General features: G+C 44.4%; 2 protein-coding genes across 2 annotated transcripts; both read right to left on the reverse strand.

Annotated features, from left to right (window-relative positions):
- Positions 1 to 141: 141 nt before the first annotated feature.
- Positions 142 to 2,684, reverse strand: bcas2 (BCAS2 pre-mRNA processing factor). Its single transcript, XM_047040087.1, has 7 exons — positions 2,478 to 2,684; positions 2,117 to 2,209; positions 1,866 to 1,936; positions 1,507 to 1,668; positions 1,029 to 1,079; positions 810 to 890; positions 142 to 725 (listed from the first exon to the last, which is right to left on the reverse strand). The coding sequence occupies exons 1-7, from the start codon at positions 2,568 to 2,570 to the stop codon at positions 599 to 601; spliced, it is 678 nt and encodes a 225-aa protein (XP_046896043.1). The 5' UTR covers positions 2,571 to 2,684; the 3' UTR covers positions 142 to 598.
- A 4,298-nt stretch (positions 2,685 to 6,982) lies between these two features.
- On the reverse strand, positions 6,983 to 19,852 carry dennd2c (DENN/MADD domain containing 2C). The gene is made up of 19 exons (XM_047039766.1): positions 19,203 to 19,852; positions 15,761 to 17,015; positions 14,775 to 14,899; positions 14,391 to 14,491; positions 13,819 to 14,007; positions 13,043 to 13,121; positions 12,702 to 12,746; positions 12,227 to 12,414; positions 11,931 to 12,040; positions 11,553 to 11,622; positions 11,111 to 11,188; positions 10,817 to 10,957; positions 10,397 to 10,545; positions 9,841 to 10,018; positions 9,513 to 9,554; positions 9,037 to 9,145; positions 8,583 to 8,834; positions 8,258 to 8,344; positions 6,983 to 8,154 (listed from the first exon to the last, which is right to left on the reverse strand). Exons 2-19 carry the CDS (start codon positions 16,738 to 16,740, stop codon positions 8,123 to 8,125), a joined length of 2,955 nt encoding a protein of 984 aa, XP_046895722.1. The 5' UTR covers positions 16,741 to 17,015; positions 19,203 to 19,852; the 3' UTR covers positions 6,983 to 8,122.
- Between the last annotated feature and the right edge of the window lie 2 nt (positions 19,853 to 19,854).

The following is a 19,854-nucleotide window of genomic DNA, read 5'->3' on the forward strand; positions in this document are numbered from 1 at the left end:
TGTGCAGGTTAACCACTGCATGTTATTATTATCTAGTAGTTCTATGCACAGTATCAGTGTCAGTGATCGTGGTGCCAAAATTAAAGTTAGACTAAAGACAGAGAAACAAATACAAACAAATCACTAAGTTTGACATTTTAATACTTGTGTAAAAAACTTTTATTTGAAAAGAGTTATATTTGTATAAAAATTAACAAATAATGGTGGGGGACAGCTGTGGTCTCCTCCTTCAATCTAAATGAAAATGACAACACAGTATATCATTTTAATAGAAATGAAACTATTTAAACTTGTATCTGTATTTGTTGACATGACTGTATTGAACTAGTAGACTGCTGTTTGGTTATGCAGAATGCTGTCAACTTTATGACAACATGCCTTTGAAATTGCCCAAAATGAACACACTCCAGAGCCGTGACTCAGAAAAGACCATTCGAAAGGAACATTGACAATGAAAGAGGATTTGTCCAAACAAAATCGCTGCCTCTTTTTAGATTCTTGACATGCCAAACTAAAGAAACTACAAACTTTTTCAAGTTATTTTGTTGCTGGTTTGTGATGCCCAAGGTTCCAACCCCAGGATACCCACTCCTGTGTTCTAAAAGTCTTGCCGAATGTTCTCTTTGTTTTCGTCTCCCTGCTGGTTTTTGAGTTGTGAAACTTCGTTCTCCAAGTGAATGATGGCACGCTCAATCTCATAGTTCTTACTGACCAGAGATACCCAGCTGTAGATGGAAAAAACAATAGTCAAGATTGCATTTCACGCAGAGGACAGTGCTACAAACACAAATTACATTCTCATAACTTACTTGGACTCCAGCTCTCTGAGTTTGCCACCTCCTGCAAGCTGATCATTCTTTCGCTGCCAATTTATGTCCTGAATCTGCTTTCTGCAAAACACACAGTTATCAAAGAATAAAAAGCTTAGACATTTGTACGGAAATGCATGCAACGTCATGCCCATTTCACTGTTTAATTGCAATTCATAAATCATCACGCCATCTTAAATTCCATCATGTGAATCTTACCTGAATTTCTGTAGTTCCTTTTGAGCCATCTCAATCATAAAGGCGAGGTTACTGTAAGAACGATACAAAAACGATGGCTTGAACAATGACGACAAATACATGAGAACCAATGACCCGGTGGCTTGCCACACAGGCTGAGGCCTTACCACAGAGGCCTGGGCTCAAATCTTCAAGGACCAGCAATTCATACAGTATACAGAATATGGGGTCAGATGACTGAGCGGTTAGGGAATTGGGCTATTAATCAGAAGGTCATCGGTTCGGTTCCCGGCTGTGCCAAATTATGTTGTGTCAAGGTGTTTCACCCTAGAGGGAATGTCCCTGTACTTACTGTAAGTCGCTCTGGATAAGAGCGTCTGCTAAATGACTAAATTTAAATACACAGGAACATTGTATGCTTTATCAATGTACAGTAAAATCACACACAGTGTTGGACTTTTATTTTGAAAACCAAATCATTAGAGCTGCTACTACTTACTCGTTGTAGACCTTCCATGCATTGGTGCCGTATTGTGACATCAGCTCCAGGTTCTCAATGCGCACGGCTTGATGCTCAAGCTGGGCCATCGAGTTGTTAACACACTCCTGCCACGCTGTGATGTCATTCTTCTGCCCTGACGAGGGGGCTGGGAGCTCGTATCTGCACAAGGTCCACAGAAGAAGAAGTTAGATACGGCTGCAGACCGTGGAGCAGACACAGTGTAGCATGCAGGGGTATTTAACGCAGTAAAATTTGATTTTAATAGGTCTGAATGTAGAGCTATGAAGTACTGTGTGTGTGTGTGTGTGTGTGTGTGTGTGTGTGTGTGTGTGTGTGTGTGGGGGGGGGGTGTTTACCTCTTCATGCTGAGAAGTTCCAGAGGCTGTCGAGCTGCTAGTCTTTCAAACTCATTTCTCATGATTTCAGTCTGTGATAAGGCAAAAACATTGGTCTATTTAATACACTTCATGTTGCTGATTTCATGCCAATACATTAGGCTTCATAAAAAATCTATTTACATGTGAAAATACCTGAACTTGGGACTAGTACAAGAAAACCAGACTTTTTGCACCTGGATAATACAATTTACTAATAACTGAGCATTTACCTCAAACGTAGAAAAGTCAGGTGTGGGTAAATAACTTAGGTAGTTCTTGGTGGGTCTGTATCTCCTTGTTTCCTCCTCTACTAACGCTGCAGCCTGTGAAGGAATAAGTTGTTATAACGCACCCTCTCTAATCAAGTTGTCTTCAACAGTAGTAGGCCCTTATTGCTAACGTGCGAGATAGTAGATGGAATACCAGAAGCAAGAAGCCATGGTACACTTGCTCGAATCGAACTGTCGGGCTACAACAAATGACGAATACATGTAATGTATTAAATATGAATTGCTCAGTTATGGAGAGCCAGAGTAGTAATCCAACACGTTGTGACTTACTGCCAGCTAGCAAAAGTCGGGTTTAACTTACCGCTTCTCTGACACCAGCCGCATCATAACCTTGATCAAAATATGGTAGAGCATCTACAAATACTTCGCCAGCCACCGATGAAGTCCCAGACATGTTTTACAAATATGAACGCTTGTAGTTATATTTTAGTTAAGTGTAGCTTTCCTGAACGTGACGCCTCCTCCAGCTTTTTGTTGTCTTCACTACTTCCGCGGCTAAATGTTAAATGGGTGAGCACTGTCTGTACATCGCCACCTAGCGCGTTGGAACGTTCAGGAATAACGGAGCCTGTCTAAGCATGGACACATATATCTGTCAGAGTCTATGTCCATGTCAGAGCATTAGCAACATTAGCAACAACATTAGCAAGCCAAAACTCTTTCTAGCATTTTTTTTTTTTACTTCAAAAAACGTTATTATTCAAGTACATATACAAAAACACACTGAAAACATTAAATGCATACATGAAAAAAGGGGCGCATGAGATTGACATCAAAGAGGTTGTTAGGCATTGTAAATGTTCAGAGTCTGGATAGCTTTGTTATTTGTCAGGCCTTTTAAAGTTTCAAAATATAATTTCATGTCACTTTTAAATTGGTGAATATTCGGTTTTCTTTCAGACCATTTACCTTTATGGATATAACATTTTCCAAATTAAATTAAAAGATTCAAAATGAAAACATGGCATTTATCCTAATTATTTCCATCATAGTAAAAGTCTAATATTTTATCCTAGAGCCACACAACATGAAATACATCCTCCACATCAATCCAGAACAATCTGACATAAAAACATTCACAAAACAAATCTGCAATCGTCTCTGTAAAAACACCACAAAATATGCAGGATTCAGAAAGAATAGATTTATTTTTCCAAAAAATTGATTTGTTGGGTAGATGCGATGGACAATTTTGAAACATACTTCACTTACTTTATAATTAACAACATATTTATTATAATAGGTCCAAATCAAATTCCAATTGATATTCCCCAGTGGTTATCCCAATCATGTTTGCATCATGGATAATCTTTCAGTTTTGGACAAAAGTACCCGATCTTTGAGTGATAAATCTCTAATGAGCCATCTATCAAATGTATTTTTAACTTTTGGAATGAGAGGCTGAAAATTGGATTTCATCCTTTCTGTCAGATTTTTACAAATATTAATTCCTAAGTATGTTACTTCCTCTTTAACAAGGATACCCTGTTGTATGTTGCTTTCTTTGACGGAAAAGGGGCACATTTTTTATATCTAACGCTAATCCTGTAGATATATATTTTCTTTTAACCTGAAATTCATGTTTTAAGAAAGTGGCTGTATCATCAGCTAGCTGGGAACATTTCATTTATTTCCCTACAACATTAATGCCTTGAAAGTTGTCATGACACAAATGTAGGGCCATTACTTGCATTACTAAGACAAACAAGAATGGGGATGCAGGATCTCCTTGATTTATACCACGAGATATGTTACTCTAGTTGAGTTGTTCCAGACGGAACTGAACTATTGCAGTCACTATACAAAGTTTGTATTGCTCTCTTGAAGTATTGACCAAAGCCCAAAAAATCTAACATCAAACAAAAGACTATACAGTATCAAAGGCTTTATACAGTGCCCTCCAAAAGTATTGGAACAGTGAGGCCAATTCCTTTATTTTTGCTGTAGACTGAAAACATTTGGGCTTGACATCAAACGATGAATGTGAAACCAGAGATCAACGTTTCAGCTTTTATTTCCAGGTATTTACATCAGGATCTGATGCACAAATTAGAAAATATCACCTTTTTGTTCGAACCCACCCATTTGTCACGTGAGCAAAAGTATTGGAACATGTGACTGACAGGTGTGTTTTGTTGCCCAGGTGTGTCCTATTACATACATTATTCAATCAATAAATACCACTGAATGTCTACACTCAGGTTCAGATTGGGTAAGATAGGTTTTGTCTATGCAGACTGTATTCAGAGGTGAAAACAACATGAAAACCAGAGCGCTGTCTTTGGGTGAAAAACAAGCAATTGTGAGTCTTAGAGAAGATGGAAAATCAATCAGAGCCATTGCAGAAACATTGGCCATAGCCAGTACAACCATTTGGAATGTCCTGAAGAAGAAGAAAACTACTGGTGTACTTAGTAACAGACGTCGAACAGGTAGACCAAGGAAAACATCAGCAGTTGATGACAGAAACATTGTAAGAGCTGTAAAGAAAGACCCTAAAACAACTGTTAGTGAGATCAGCAACAACCTCCAGATGGCAGGAGTGAAGGTATCACTATCTACTGTTCGCAGAAGACTTCATGAACAAAAGTACAAGGGCTACACCAGAAGATGCAAACCACTCATTAGCAAGAAGAATAGGAAGGCCAGGCTGGAATTTGCCAAAAAGTACAGAGATGAACCTCAAAAATTCTGGGACAAAGTTTTATGGACTGATGAGACAAAGATTAACTTTTACCAAAGTGATGGAAAGGCTAAAGTTTGGAGAAAGAAAGGAACTGCTCATGATCCCAAACACACAAGCTCATCTGTGAAACACGGTGGAGGTAATGTCATGGCTTGGGCTTGCATGGCTTCTTCTGGGACGGGCTCATTAATCTTCATTGAGGATGTAACACATGATGGCAGCAGCAAAATGAACTCGGAAGTCTACAGAAACATTTTGTCTGCCAATTTAAGGAAAGATGCAACCAAACTGATTGGCAGAGCCTTCATCATGCAGCAAGATAACGACCCAAAACACACTGCCAAAACAACAAAGGAGTTCATCAGGGGCAAGAAATGGAAGGTATTAGACTGGCCAAGTCAATCTCCAGACTTAAACCCTATAGAGCATGCATTTTACCTGCTTAAGAGGAGACTGAAGGGAGGAACCCCACAAAACAAACAACAACTGAAAGAGGCTGCAGTGAAAGCCTGGGAAAGCATCAAAAAGGAAGAATGCAAAAGTTTGGTGACGTCAATGGGTCACAGACTTGCTGCAGTTATTGAAAGCAAAGGATTTGCAACTAAATATTAAGTCTTATTCACTTAAATATGTTTTAAGTATATCTGTTCCAATACTTTTGATCACATGACAAATGGGTGGATTCAAACAAAATGTGATATTTTCTTAGTTGTGCATCAGATCCTGATGTAAATACCTGGAAATAAAAGCTGAAACGTTGATCTCTGATCTCACGTTCATTATTTGATGTCAAGCTCAAATGTTTTCAGTCTACAGCAAAAATAAAGGAATTCGCCTCACTGTTCCAATACTTTTGGAGGGCACTGTATATGTCTATGAATAAAATGAAGCTGTTGTCTGCTATGTAATCCTTATAGTCAATCAAATCTAAAAGCAAGCAAATATTGTTACTGATGTGCCTTCCTTGCTAAATCCTGACTGCCTTGAGTCTTTGTGTAAAGATGTGAGACTATAATTGTGTATCATTATTTATTAGGGTTCAACTCTTTCTAGCATGTGTATTGACAGGGAGAGCCTAACCTATCAGCTGTGTTGTCGATGCCTCGAGAGAAAAAAGGAAGTGACCAGAGCTTGCCTTAAAGCAGTATCTCTGGTCGTAGGATGTGTATGACGTCATTGACATTTTAAAAGGCTTTTTAAGACAAAAAAGCGACCTTAAAAAAATCTAACACCCAGCAGTGTGTATTGTTTTGGCCTCCCCTTTTGAATTCAACATTCAAATTACTAGACAAAAAATTATATCCTGAGAAAAGTGGATTTTGACCTCCATTCATTATGCACGCGCCCGTTAGCGCCCTCATATGGAACTAGAGTGGAACTGCAACCAGTTCAGAACCCGGAAGCTTTCCGAGAGTGGCAGTTCTCCCAAACATTCTCTGGGAATAATCAGATTGTTCGGTGGTGCTTGGAGGTTGGCATTTACAGTTTTTGCTTAATTACCGCCATACTACGCTGGAGTGTAGATCAGACACGGATGTCTAAATCATGCTCGTCAGCCCGGTTACTCTTTAAAATAAAAACAGATGCAGGGAACTGAGTCGAGATGATCTTCACGCCTTCTGTTTAACTCTGCTACAAGCTTCCCCAGCCCCTCAGGGTCGGTGTCGATAATATCCAATTTGTTTCCCCTCAATCTAGAGGGAGTCAGATGGCTGAGCGGTGAGGGAGTCGGGCTAGTAATCAGAAGGTTGCCGGATCAATTCCCCGCCGTGCCAAATTACGTTGTGTCCTTGGGCAAGGCACTTCACCCTACTTGCCTCGGGGGGAATGTCCCTGTACTTACTGTAAGTCGCTCTGGATAAGAGCGTCTAATAAATGACTAAATGTAAATCTGTCCCTTTACCTCCTACATTGCTCTCACTGAAGTAGAACATGGTCCACAGACTACAAGTTTCAACACCAGTTACACTGGCCAGCTGGCTGCATCCACAGAATGTACCAGAGCTATTAATAGAATCTGATTCTGATTCTACTAAACAAAACAAAGGAAATACCCTAACATATCAGGGACTTGACAGTCCGTCATCAATGCAAACATGACACATTCAGAAGGCATTTACTTAGAGGGCAAAGTAGACATTTTATGCTTAAAAAATATATATACAGAATGCTGTACAAAAGTCTGTAACTTTGCCAGTTGATACAAGGTAAAAAAAAAAAAAGAAGGTATGTACAATTGTAGTAACTAATAAAGGAGATGTGATCAGATTCTAGCTCCCATTTCATATTTCACATGACTGAGAACAGATTTTTAGGGCAAAAAGAATAATGTTCTTATAGCATTGAAATGTTATAAATCTGTAATATTTGAGGTTTAGCTGTGCTGATCACATACATCCATCTACTCTACCAGCACCTCTAGAGTACTTAGTCTTGCTGGATCAAAACACACTAAGATCAAGATGAACGTATGCAAAAGTAGCTTTGCAATCAAGCACACAAGCAAACATAGGCTTTGTAAACAAGTCCTTACAGGAAAACAAGAAAATATCCAAGTATATGAAATGACACATGTTTAGTTGGATATTATCTCAGCATGCCTTCGCCTGGGACAGTATAACATTTTTATTTCTCTAGACATTAAATATTTAATATTAACAATAGTTAAAGTGACATTCAGACACATCACAAAGTATAGACTACATCAGATCTGTATCAGAGTGCTGAGTCGCTGCATTGAATAAAATAAACAATTTAAAAAATATAAGAAAAGAGAAATAACACTTTTGCACAAACACCTTAATACTTTTTATAAAAAAATGAAAGTTAGAGCCATGGTTAGTTACGACAGCATAACATCTTGTTAAGTTAATTAGAAGATTTCTAGCTGAAACGTCCGTTTCTTTGTAAATTCCCACAAGGACATAGTGCTAATCCCCCCACACTCCTTGGAAACCCTCTTGTGTCTCTTCGGTTTTCACCAAACCGTATTTAAAACAAAAATACCAATTTCCAGTATTCATCCAGTTCCAATTGCACTGCCCTCCAGTTTAAGGTGTTTCTAGGCAGGCTGGAAGAGACCAATCGTCTTTCAACTGAAACCCGATAGTACAACTTTCACGGCAGCTCACAGCCATACAACTACATTCAGGCAAGCGATGCAGAAGTACGTCCAGGACACCATTTGTCATCGTGTTTCTCATCAAGTCTTGCATTATCTTTTTGTACGAATGTGACCTCAGCCACACTGAAACCACCTCTCACTTCATCTGCAAGAACTTTATCTTGCTCCCTGAAAAAACAAACAAACACGTATGTACACAATGATGAGACGTGCCGACAAAACAAAACTTAAACAGTTGAAAGTTAGATATGAGGATTAATTGGTGACTGACCAAGTCCTTTGAGGAATTTGTTCACCCCGCTGGGTTCTGGCTCAGGGTTTGATCCCAGATATTCAGCAGCTCTCACTTCAAAGAGCCCTGTGGAGAAAAAACACAACATTCAGGCAACTGCAGAACTTAATAGCAAACTACACAGCGGGTGTCTCAACTGTAAAACACACACACACGGGAGAAAGAGAGAGATACATATGGATACATGGCGAATAAACCAAATTCTGATACAGAGAACAGAAGTACTTTTATCCATAATTAGAATAGTATAGTAGTAGTATAGTGTAGAGTAGTGAGAATCAATGGTTGGAAAGCAAACTCTGACCTTTGCCCTCTTCCTTGCGCAGCTCCCTGTCGTGAATAAAGCCAGCAAACATCTGTGTGTCCATGAAGAGCTGCAGGAACTGCCGGACGCCCCGAGACGGGTGGGACTTACGGAAGCTCTCCCGCTGCAGTTCCCTGGGGCTGCCACTGGGGGCGCTGGGCTTGCTCATGTGGAGGGAGTAGTGCCCCACCAGTTCCACGAAGAAGCGCACGAAGGCTTCCGACATGAGAGAGCTCAGATCGCATCGCTGGCCTGCAGGGGCACAGACGGACAGGGACGACCATCGAGGAGTTTGCTGATTACACTCCTCACACACTAATGACATGTTTCTATTTAGCAGACGCTTATATCCAACAATGTATATCGTCAGAGCGGCTGATAATGAAAGGACTGGAAGTGATAGAAAAGGACTAGAAGTGTACGGGTGCCTAATCCATCATGGTGCAGTACAGACCTCCTGGTGGGTCTCCCTCCTCCTGCCTCAGTATGTGCTCTCTCTCCTCTAGGATCTGCTGCAGGGCAGCCTGGAGCTTGCTGGGCAGGATGCAGTCCTCGTCGTTCAGCTGAGGAAGGGGAGGGGGGAGGAGGAGGAGGGAGGATTTCATCAGTATGGTATTCCAACTGGTTGCCATAGAGATGAGGCAACTTCCAGCCCCGTACAATTCCGCCGATGTGAAACAGAAGCAAAAGACTATGGCAATTACTTCCTCCTACTCCCAGTCCAATACCTAAGTGTTTGACTCAAGCACAAGGGAATTTCAAGTTCCAGGGTGTTACTGTTAGCAGGGCAGTACTGCTTCAGTTACAGTCATTACCAGACACATTTCAATAGAAACATACATGTACAGACAAATCCATCACTGTCTCTTGTTCACTTGCCATGTTATAGAACCACACCTTCCATTGACATTTGACACAATGGGTACACACCTGAACGACAAACTTGTCCGCGCACAAATCCACAATAAGCACCTGGACAAAAAACAGATATCCATCACTGACAAGAGCAATTCAAATTGAAGAATGCACTGACCCCAAACAGTACTAACATACCAGGATAGCTACACGTCTATTCACTAGTAAGTCTGGGAAGTCCACCATCAGCTACAACCTCCATGACTGAAATAGTGAAAACGTCTCTGGGTGGTTTAGCCTCTAAAGCAGCCTATAGCCCCAGACTATGACCTCAGAGTCATACAAAAGCTCATGTATATCAAATACCCCTGCAGAGGTCTCTCCTAGGCTACTCCTAACTGACCTCCTCGATGGGCAGCTCCAGCAGCTGGGGCAGGCAGGGCCCCAGCGCCCCCATGAGGAAGGGAGTGGGAGAGCAGCTGATGTCCAGCATGCTGGCGGGCAGCACGGGCACGAAGGTGTGCTGCCAGGTGAAGGGGTAGAGCAGAGCCAGGATGGCATGGCTGCAGCGAGACAGCACGCTGAAGAGAGAGAGAGGGAGGGAGAGAGGGGGGGAGGGGGAGAGAGAGAGGGGGGGAGAGAGACAGAGAGAGAGGGGGGGGGGGAGAGAGAGAGGGAGAGAGAGAGAGGGGGGAAAGAGAGAGGGGGGCGGAGAGGGGGGCAGAGAGAGGGGGGGGGGAGAGAGAGAGGGGCAGAGAGAGGCAGGGAAAGAGAGAAGGAGAGGCAGGTGAGGGTATGAGTGTGGTTACTAGGCTTTGAAAGAAACACTTGGTCAAAAGAATCAGTCTATATATACACACGATACACTGCCTGAATAATGCCTGTGACACATGAATGAGGCACTAGTGTTAGCGTTGCAGGAAGTCCTTACAGAGCGTGGCGTGAGGAGGATGTCTCACCTGAGCTTGTCTGCGATGAAGATGACCCTTCTCTCCAGCAGCAGAGAGGCAAACACCTGCAGCAGTCGACCCACACTCAGGCACTGCAGCAGGGTGTCAAAGTCCACATGCTCCAGCCGCGAGTCCACTGGGCGGCACAATGTCAGAACCTGGATTTAGACACGGACACAGTAAATCAGTTGTGACGCGTGGCAAATTCAGCAAAAGTTTACAGCGCACATCTCATAATCTGCGTTAACATTTAGTCATTTAGCAGACGCTCTTATTCAGAGCAACTTACAGTAAGTACAGGGACATTCCCCCCCGAGGCAAGTAGGGTAAAGTGCCTTGCCCAAGGACACAACGTAATTTTTGCACGGCCTGGAATCGAACCGGCAACCTTCTGATTAATGGAGCTTTCTCTTTGGTGTTTGGCTGTACCTCATTCCCGGAGCCGGGCAGGAAGCTCTTGACTGTGATGGTGCGTCCGGGGGCGGGGAAAGGAGCCTCCATGACGCTCCTCATGAAGGAACACACGAGCGGAGGAGAGATCTCCCTCCTCCTCTCCACCTCCTCCAGGATCTGAACACACACACACAAACATGAGAACACACACATCGTCAGCACACACACACACACATATATATATATATATATATATATATATACACACACACACACAAATAGAAAGACTTGCTACCAATATGCTAAGTGCTCTGAGAGAGTTGGTTCTACCTTTGCAAACAGGTTGAAACAGCCAAGTCTGCTGACGATGCAGTGAACCTCAGGCAGCCTCTTCCCCTTTCCACTGGGCTAGTGGACACACACACACACACACGTACACACACACACAAACACACACACACACAGACACAGGACAAAACTAGCTTGAAAATTCGCACAGAGCATTTTACAATCTCCGTTCCATAACATCCAACGCCGAGACAACATTGGAAGACGACCATGTCACAAACTCGAAAGGCTTACAACCGTTAAAACCTGAGGGTTTCGACGAATGGGAAATGCTGAAATTTTTTTCTGATCTGGGTCATTTGTTCAGAGGTTTTTATGGTGTATGACTCAGAACAAGTATTCCCAACAGATGCTACGCAGGCTATGTACTGCCAAGTTATGAGTCACTCAAAACTAGGACTGAACCACACACACGCACACTTACCAGAATCTTACGACAATAACAAAACCACCGGCTGCCATCTTCTCCAGTCAGGACAAAGGAGAAGGTTTCACTGCAATTATAGGATGAAAGATGCAGTGGTTACGTGGCGTGACGGGATCCTTCTAGAATCCACACGAGAAAGGATCAGTGACATTCTGAGGCTGCAGGCATGTTTGGTGGTTTACTGTTGTAGCCGTTTAGGGTTTTCATGGGACGTTTACAGCCAGACATTTAAGATCCTTTATTCCCCTGCATCTCTCTCCCTGTCCAATACTCCTTCCCTGATATGTAAGATCCCTGTGTGTGTGTGTGTGTGTGTGTATATATGAATGTATGAGTGTGTGAGTGTTTGTGTGTGTGTGTGTGACAGCTGCTCACCTGGGCATGTCTGCAGAAGGACACCAGTCTCGGGCATCTGGGAAGCAGAACTTGGGGATGGCCTTTAGCCTGTCCTCCGCCTGCCTCGAGTGACGAGATGACTTCTCAAACTGCAGACGAGGATGACAACAGAGGGACACTTATTCACTGTCCATCACACCGTCCGAGGTCAACTTCAAGTGTTAAAATGAAGACTCAAGTACAAAATGCTGTGTTTTTACTCAACGAGGCCATGTTCTAAGCCGTTAACTGTGCTTAGTGTATGGCGGGGGCTAATTTGTTGGCCTTCCTCTTACCTTGTTGGGAAACTGCTGAGTAATCTCAGGAGAATATGTGTTTCCTGGCGGACTCTTCCGGAGAGAGACGACCACAAAGTGCTGGAAGAGCTGCTGCTGCTGGAGCCTGATCAGGTCTCTCTCCAGGGTGCGGTAGCCCGGCCGCCGCTTCAGGGTGGACTGGACGTAGACCGAGCGCCTGGACCCTGCTGGAGAACATAGAACCAACCCCTTAGATTCATCTGAAACAACACTGAGCCATGTGGAATCACAGACGCTAAATATGACACAAAACGGAGACATTTGGAAACACAAATTCTACATCTGACACAAAACGGAGACATTTGGAAACACAAATGCTACATCTGACACAAAACGGAGACATTTGGAAACACAGACCCTGATGCAACCTCCCTAACCCCTCCCAGTTCTGTGAGAATCCTGAACGGAAACTATAATGGGCCAAGAGTGAAGAATGTGAGCTCTGCTTGAGTACCTTTGCTGCTGTCCTCTGGATCGCTCTCTGTTCCACTGTTGTCATCTGTTCTCCAAAGTTATTGAGACATATCGAGAGAGAGAGACACAGAGAGAAAGAGAGAGACAGAGAGACAGAGAGAGAGAGAGAGATAGAAAGATAGAGAGAGAAATACAAAGAAAGAGTGTGTGTATGAGGGTGGATAAAAGTACTAGGTCAGACAGGCTATGTCTTTGTGTGCTTGTCAGGGACTGAACGTCTGCCTTGAGCATGATCAAACTGCTGGGTATTTCCAGAAAACTGTTCATCTTAATCTCCTGGATGATGTGTGGATGTGGAGGGTATTTGGAGGAGGTTCCTACCTCGGGCAATTCCTCCCTGACTCTTCACCCTCTTCCTCCCTCTCTTGGCGTCGAAGATCATATGAATCTTGTTGACGTACTGCGTCACGGAAAACCAGACACACACACACACACACACAACTGTATGTATTAACGACCATCAATCAAATAATTACAGTGCAGTCAGACAAGGCAATTTGTACTGGTCACGGGTTCTGTTGAATAGGAACCCATGTTGTGCATCTGTAAAAACCACGGAAATTAAAACAGGAAGTTTTGACTTATCTCAAAGAGCACAAAAAATACAGTCCACTGCCAAAAACAAGTCTGTTAATATGTACAGTCTGAAATATCCATTATCTACGAAATGTGCCAAATGGCGTTTCTATTGTTTCTGTACCTCATTATCCGGGCTTCCATCTTGCCATACCCAACCCTCCTCCATGGGTTGTTCCCTAGAGCGTGTTCCTGGTATCACTGTCTGAACCATGGAGCCCTTTTCTGAAACGTCTCTAAACCGCTATCTGTCTCTTCCAGTCTGTCTGTCCATCCTGCTTCAAGACTCCACCTTCCTCAGCTCTTACGATATAACGATATTGGTCTTGTCCTCAACTTTTAATATACTAACTTCAAATGCTATATGATTATATTAGACATGTATACTCATATATTGTTTTACTAGTTAAATCGGACGCAAATTATCATTAAAAAAACCTTTTAGTAGCACATGTTTGAAGCTTAACTTTGTTCCCTTGGGAGACAAACCACAGAATCAAACTAGTTTGCGTGTGAATCACCTGAGGCAGTCTGTATGTTTTGTGGGTGGTGGGGCGCTTGGCTGGGACTGGTCTGGAGACATCTGTCTGGCACGTAGGGCTGGGTGACATCACCGAGTGTGACATCACCGAGTGTGACATCACCGAGTGTGACGCTCTCCTCTCCGCCTTGTCTGTGTAGCCCCGCAAGGTCTTGGGCTTAGGAGGAAGCTGGAAGCACAGGAGAGCAGGGGTCAACACCTGAGGCTGGGGGAGACTAGCAGGGGTCAACACCTGAGGCTGGGGGAGACTAGCAGGGGTCAACACCCTCGACTGGGGGAGACTAGCAGGGGTCAACACCTGAGACTGGGGGAGACTAGCAGGGGTCAACACCTGAGACTGGGGGAGACTAGCAGGGGTCAACACCTGAGACTGGGGGAGACTAGCAGGGGTCAACACCTGAGACTGGGGGAGACTAGCAGGGGTCAACACCTGAGACTGGGGGAGACTAGCAGGGGTCAACACCTGAGACTGGGGGAGACTAGCAGGGGTCAACACCTGAGACTGGGGGAGACTACCTCAGCAGAGCGAACTGTGGTTGACCGTGTCGCTACCTTGGGAATGTGAAGGCTCTGTCTCTGAGACACCGTCCGGGGTCGGGCTCGTCCGAGGGGCAGACACATGGGCGACAGCTTCACGTCCTCGTAGGAGTCACCTGACGGGGGGGGGTCAAAGGTCAGAGGAACAGCAGCACACACGTGACTCAAGTGTGCGTTCACTGTTTCACAATAGTCTTGCAACGGCTGGCTTTCCTTGGATGCCTTCCACCAGTGTCAGTGTGGGTTTACATGAACTAGATGAACGTATGTGAGCTACGCCCAGTCTTCTCACCCACATTAGTGGCACTGAGAACATGTACATCCTGGAAGGGCATGGGGAATATGGCCCGTCGTAAACGTTTCGTATCAGTCATTGTCAGTGTAACGGAGGACACTCACAGATAATGTCCTCGTAAATGTTGTCGTCAGAGTAGGCGTGGTAGAGTTCAGATCGCCGGGCCTCGCTCCCTAGGGTGACCGGCTGCGATACCAACCGCACCACATCCTCGTACTCAAAAGACTTCCTGTGGAGAAGGGAGGGAGGGAGGGAGGGACGGAGGGAGGGAGGGACGGAGGGACGGAGGGAGGGAGATTGAGACAGGGGCCTTGCTGTCGCTCCATACACAGTCAGCTGTGTCAGCAAGCTATTGTTCACTGTATTGTCTCCTTACGTTCAGCCAAACAGCCTCTACATTGTGTGCATCCCAACAAGATAATGAATTTGATAAGACCGCAAAAGGGTGAGTTGGGGAGAGAGAACGAGGTTGCAGAACAGAAAGAAACAAAGAGAAGAGGAAAATATAGGTAAAACAAGCTGAGAGAGAGAGAAGAAAGAAAAAGTTGGAAATGAGAAAGAACATTTAACAAGAGGGAGAGTGGTACTAGACAGAATCCAAGCTGTGAGGGAGCTTAAATGCATTTGGGTGCGTGGTCGTGTGCATGTCTGCGAAAACAACTAAATGTGACCCCTGGACCTTTGGCGATTGGAAGTAGGCCATGTCCAGACAATAGTGATAATGCTGCCAAAGATCATGTGACATTACACCTGGAGCCGGGCCAAAGTCTAAACCCCTACTCCCTCTTGAACACTAACTTTCCCCTTTTTTAAAATAAACAATGCAATTCTTTAACCAAGCAAAGCTTATTTTTAGACGGGGACAACAATACATTAGGAAAAATGAACACTTAACTGTGAAGACCCCCAAAAACGTTTTTTGTTTTATCTAAAAAACTATAATCCAGATCAATGTGGCTTAATACTGTATTATTGTACGCTGTTTCCTCTGCACGACAGTCATTAGGTGAGTTTGAACGACACCTTACTGCCACAAGCAAAAGGATGCTGTCATTCTATACCCTCAGCCTAAGCTCCCACACCACTTTACCTGTTCCTTTTGTGTCTGGAGAATCCGTTGCCATTGGTGACCGGGCATGGAGGGGGTGGGAAACTAGGAGGTTGGGCTAAGGCACCGTTCCTGGTGTCTGATTGGTCCATAGGAGGCGAGGTCTTGGAATCCCATTGGACCCAGTTGGCACCAGTAGTGTTGTCCGTTCCCTGATACTTATAGGTCCGCTGTGGTTTAGGAGGCGGTAGAGGCAGTAGAGGCGGTTGGGACGAGGCAGTTCTGCCCTTCTCCCAGAACAACCTGTCTCCCTCCATCCTCCGCCAGAATCCTCGGCAGGTGTAGAAGTTCCCGGGAGGCATGTTCTCCTCGTGGTCCTCTGCCGACGGACGCAAGAGCTTCTCTACTTCGACATCCAAGACGCAGCCGACCTTGAGCTCTCCGTTTGTCGTGATGATTCGCTTCACCGGACTGCTGGTAGTGTTAGAGTCTGTGAGTGAGTCTCTGACTGCACGAGTTTGTAGGGAAACTGTGAAGGGCTTGGAATCCATGAGTGGGGTGGAAAGCTTGTTGGAATGACCTGGGGTTGAAACCCCAACAGCAAGACTCTGGGTCGTGATCTTGCCGCAAAGGTTGGGTGAGGGCTCAGACTTCCTGGCTGGCCCCGTGTGTCCAACCTGCGCCTGCGTTTCCCTGAAATCCAAACCCAGGCTTTTAGCTTTAGAGAGGTTAGATTTTCCTTGAGATCCACCTCCTCTCCAGCGCTCCCCACACACTCCGTTTCCCAAGACATCTCCGGACAGAGTCCTGGTCACCAGAGGCGCGTGGGACTTCCCCCTCTCCTTGCTCTCCTGGCTTCGGCCTTCCCACTGGGATATCTTCTGCCTGATGTTGATGCCTGGGTCCTGGGCGAGGGGCCTTCCAGGAGAAGGACTGTGCCAGGCCACAGTAGCCCGGGCCTGCCCCCCTTCGCCAGCTCTTCTTCCAGCCAGGCTGTCCTGCTCCTGCCCCAGAGCCAGCATGGTCAGAGGGAGGCAGACTGCCAGCTCACCCTCACTGGGTGGTCATGGGCAGAGGCGTGAGGGACCTCATGGTGGGCAGACAGAGACACTGCACATCCCAGTGAGTCTGTCCTCGTCTTGATGTGATCCAGAATGAAGTCTCCTGAACGGGCTCCGCAGGTTTGGTGTGTGCACCTCTTTCGATATATATCTGTTTTCTTTCTACGAGCTAAAAATAAAAAGGGGGGAGAGGGGGGAGGAACTAATTTCCACGTTGTCCGTTTGCAGAGAGGGACCTGAAAGGATGGGACACAAAGGTTATCATTCAACGATTGCTCAACACTTCACAACAAGTCCAAACAGCACTCCAGAACAGCCAAACCAAGAGCGCAACAGTCTAGCTGTGTCACTGCGCTCGGGGGGGCCATCAGCAGTGTGGGATGTGTGTGGCTGGAGGAAGCCAGGAAGAATAGACTCCTGCTCGAGGTCAGTGTCCAAAAATAAAAACCCGGAGAAGCGGAGGAGACAACGACAGGAACAAGATCCCGACTACAGCATTGTGCAGAGGTGTCTGTCTGGTTTCCACGACGACCCTGTCCCTGCTAGCCCACTGCTGAGCCCCATCTCTCCTCCCAACCACACAGCTGGCCCATTACGAAACAACTCCACACATTAAAACATGAAATCTAATTTATTTTAGTCTGAAAGGTTTCTTTCATCGGGTCAGGAAGGACGAGTATTCCAAGTATTTTACACCGACTTAAAAAGGCTTGGGGAGTCATCAAAACACATTAATTGAATATAGGAGCATTTTTGTTGTTTGCACGCACCAGTGAGAAATAATAAGAGGCATGAGAATCTGCCATCAGTGGAAACACTGTATGCTAATACAGAACAGTTGGAGTTGTGCATTCCACCCTGTTTCAATATTTAAGATACAAAATTGGATCGTTTGCAGCCTTGTAGGCATTACCCAGATTCATACCCTTGACTGGAGTGCACATTATCAGAAAAAGAGTAAAATAGCCTAAGGAAAAATGCTCATGTCTATTCCGACTTACAGTATGTTTGATCTCTTCGTGTCATAGGGGTTATTACTGTACCCTTACGAAGGCTGCTTGTTGGAACCGAACCATCGGGACACGTTGCACATTACGTCAAAAGCTGCAAGTGTTTAGACAGGGGAGACATGGTAAAATTCCGGTGCTGCTCACGATTACAATAATTCTATGTGCTGCATTCCAGCCAGGCCAGCAAAGAGGGGGGGGAGGGGGACAGGGGAATACATTTGACCAGAGACAGTCCATCAGTCAGGCCAGCAAATGACGCCTTTGTTTGGTTTGACCTAAATCTAACGCATGCACTGGAATCTCACTACATCACAGCGAGGCCCCGTCCTACACTGAAACCGTCACTTTTACACTGACCCACTTGTTGCCACATGAGTGTGTGAGTGCACAGGATAGCCTAGCTTGTGTTTCCTGCGAGACAGGAAGGAAGGATCAGCAAACCGTCCTTAAATGATGGTGATAGAAGATTTGCACTCACGAAGCCGAAGCATTTTATTTCAGCAATGTTTAACTCAGCAATGTTTAACTCAACATGTTTTAATTTTTTTTATCCATAGCAATTGAAATAAAAACGCTGAAAAACATAATTCCAGTGTATCCATTGGTAACAAACACAACAGTGTTTTATGACATTACCAGAGAATATTTTGACCTCTATTGACACCATGCTCCAATGAAAAGCCATAGCTGTAGTCTGACCTTCCTACCACACTCAAGGCAGTTAAACCATCTGCCTGGATACTTTGTGAACTGAGTGAAACTTACTGACTCACTACCTTCACCCCAGAAGAAACCAGACACAAGTATGAAAGCGACATACCCTGTCATCACCTAGCAGTGATGAATTAAACCTAATTACACGTTCAAAACACCCATAAACCGCCCTCTCCAAGAATTGATGCATGACACAACATGTTCTAGGTGGGGTACCACTGAAAGGGGAAGGACAGTTTGGCTTCCATTAACTGCGAACGCACTGCAACTACTAGATTTAAAATCGAATGCATGTTATCATGCTCGTTGCCCATGATTAACTCTACACACTTTATTAGCGATACTGAAAATATTTCATCATCATTAAAGCAAATGGTACAGTAACTGAATGGACACTGACTGATCGGACACAACGTTAGTGCCACTGTGTGATTCGTGTTGAAATGTTTACAAAGTCGTCCTTTGGTCACCTGATAGAAAATGCTATCATGCAAGTTAGATACATACAATGTATTACACTTTGCTACTATTCTGAATTAGTAACAAGATTAACTAAAGAGTGACAACATCTTTCACAAGCTACAATAAGTCAAGTTGTTTCGTTGAAAGGACTAAAGTACCTTACAACTAGCTCTAGTTTATTTAACACCATAAAAGTAAGGTAAAGTGTGCCAGTAGATTAGATAACTCGCTACCCACCTTTTTGAAGTTGGTCGGCCAGTCCTGGATGTTGGGATAAACCTTTCTTTTCACATGAGGAACCCTATAAACCAGTAGACGACTGATCAACTAACTTTTTTGTCTGTACAAATAGTATGTAGTGCTATTATATTCAAATGTATCTAGTGCTTAGTTGAAGCAACAATGTGTTCGGAAGTACGGTTAGAAAGACGTCTCGACTGTATCCCTTGACATTTGCTCCTCTGTGCTGGCTTGAATGTTCTCCCAGTCATCGAGCTCTTGAATAACTCGGTATTTGTTGTTAGCAAGCTAGCTAGCGAGCGAGCTGATTAGCCAATATACTAGGAGGACAAACCCGTTTTAGCGATTTGTAATTGGATGGCTATATCAGATTTGCTGGTTTTACAGCTATAGCTGGTAAGGTAGCCTAATATAACTCGCCAGGCGGACTACAGTATTTAAGCGAACTAGTCACAATTGCGTGTTAAAAATCAAAACAGTTTATTCCGTCAACTGACATTCTAACAGAGGGAAATGAGATATACACTTAACTGACCGCCTTAAAAAAAGTGTTGATAACTCCTCCACAGAGATCTTGGGTTTCGAATAGCGGACGTCACCATATGCCGTTAAGGCTGACGTGCCTTTCAATAATAAATCCCAACAATGC

The sequence above is a fragment of the Hypomesus transpacificus genome, chromosome 18 (genome assembly GCF_021917145.1).
Source record: "Hypomesus transpacificus isolate Combined female chromosome 18, fHypTra1, whole genome shotgun sequence".
In the NCBI taxonomy this organism is placed as follows: domain Eukaryota; kingdom Metazoa; phylum Chordata; class Actinopteri; order Osmeriformes; family Osmeridae; genus Hypomesus; species Hypomesus transpacificus.

Bases quoted from the DNA above. Each gene is read 5' to 3' on its own strand.
- bcas2 (XM_047040087.1), bottom strand. From the start codon at position 2,570: ATGTCTGGGACTTCATCGGTGGCTGGCGAAGTATTTGTAGATGCTCTA. The intron at 1,937-2,116 runs GTAAATGCTCAG...GCCTTATCACAG, and splicing joins CTGACTTTTCTACGTTTGAG to ACTGAAATCATGAGAAATGA. The intron at 1,669-1,865 runs GTAAACACCCCC...GACCTTGTGCAG, and splicing joins GAACTTCTCAGCATGAAGAG to ATACGAGCTCCCAGCCCCCT.
- dennd2c (XM_047039766.1), bottom strand. From the start codon at position 16,740: ATGCTGGCTCTGGGGCAGGAGCAGGACAGCCTGGCTGGAAGAAGAGCT. The intron at 11,189-11,552 runs GTAAGTGTGCGT...TGTGTCCACTAG, and splicing joins GTTATTGTCGTAAGATTCTG to CCCAGTGGAAAGGGGAAGAG. The intron at 9,555-9,840 runs GTCAGTTAGGAG...TTTTTTGTCCAG, and splicing joins TGGAGCTGCCCATCGAGGAG to GTGCTTATTGTGGATTTGTG.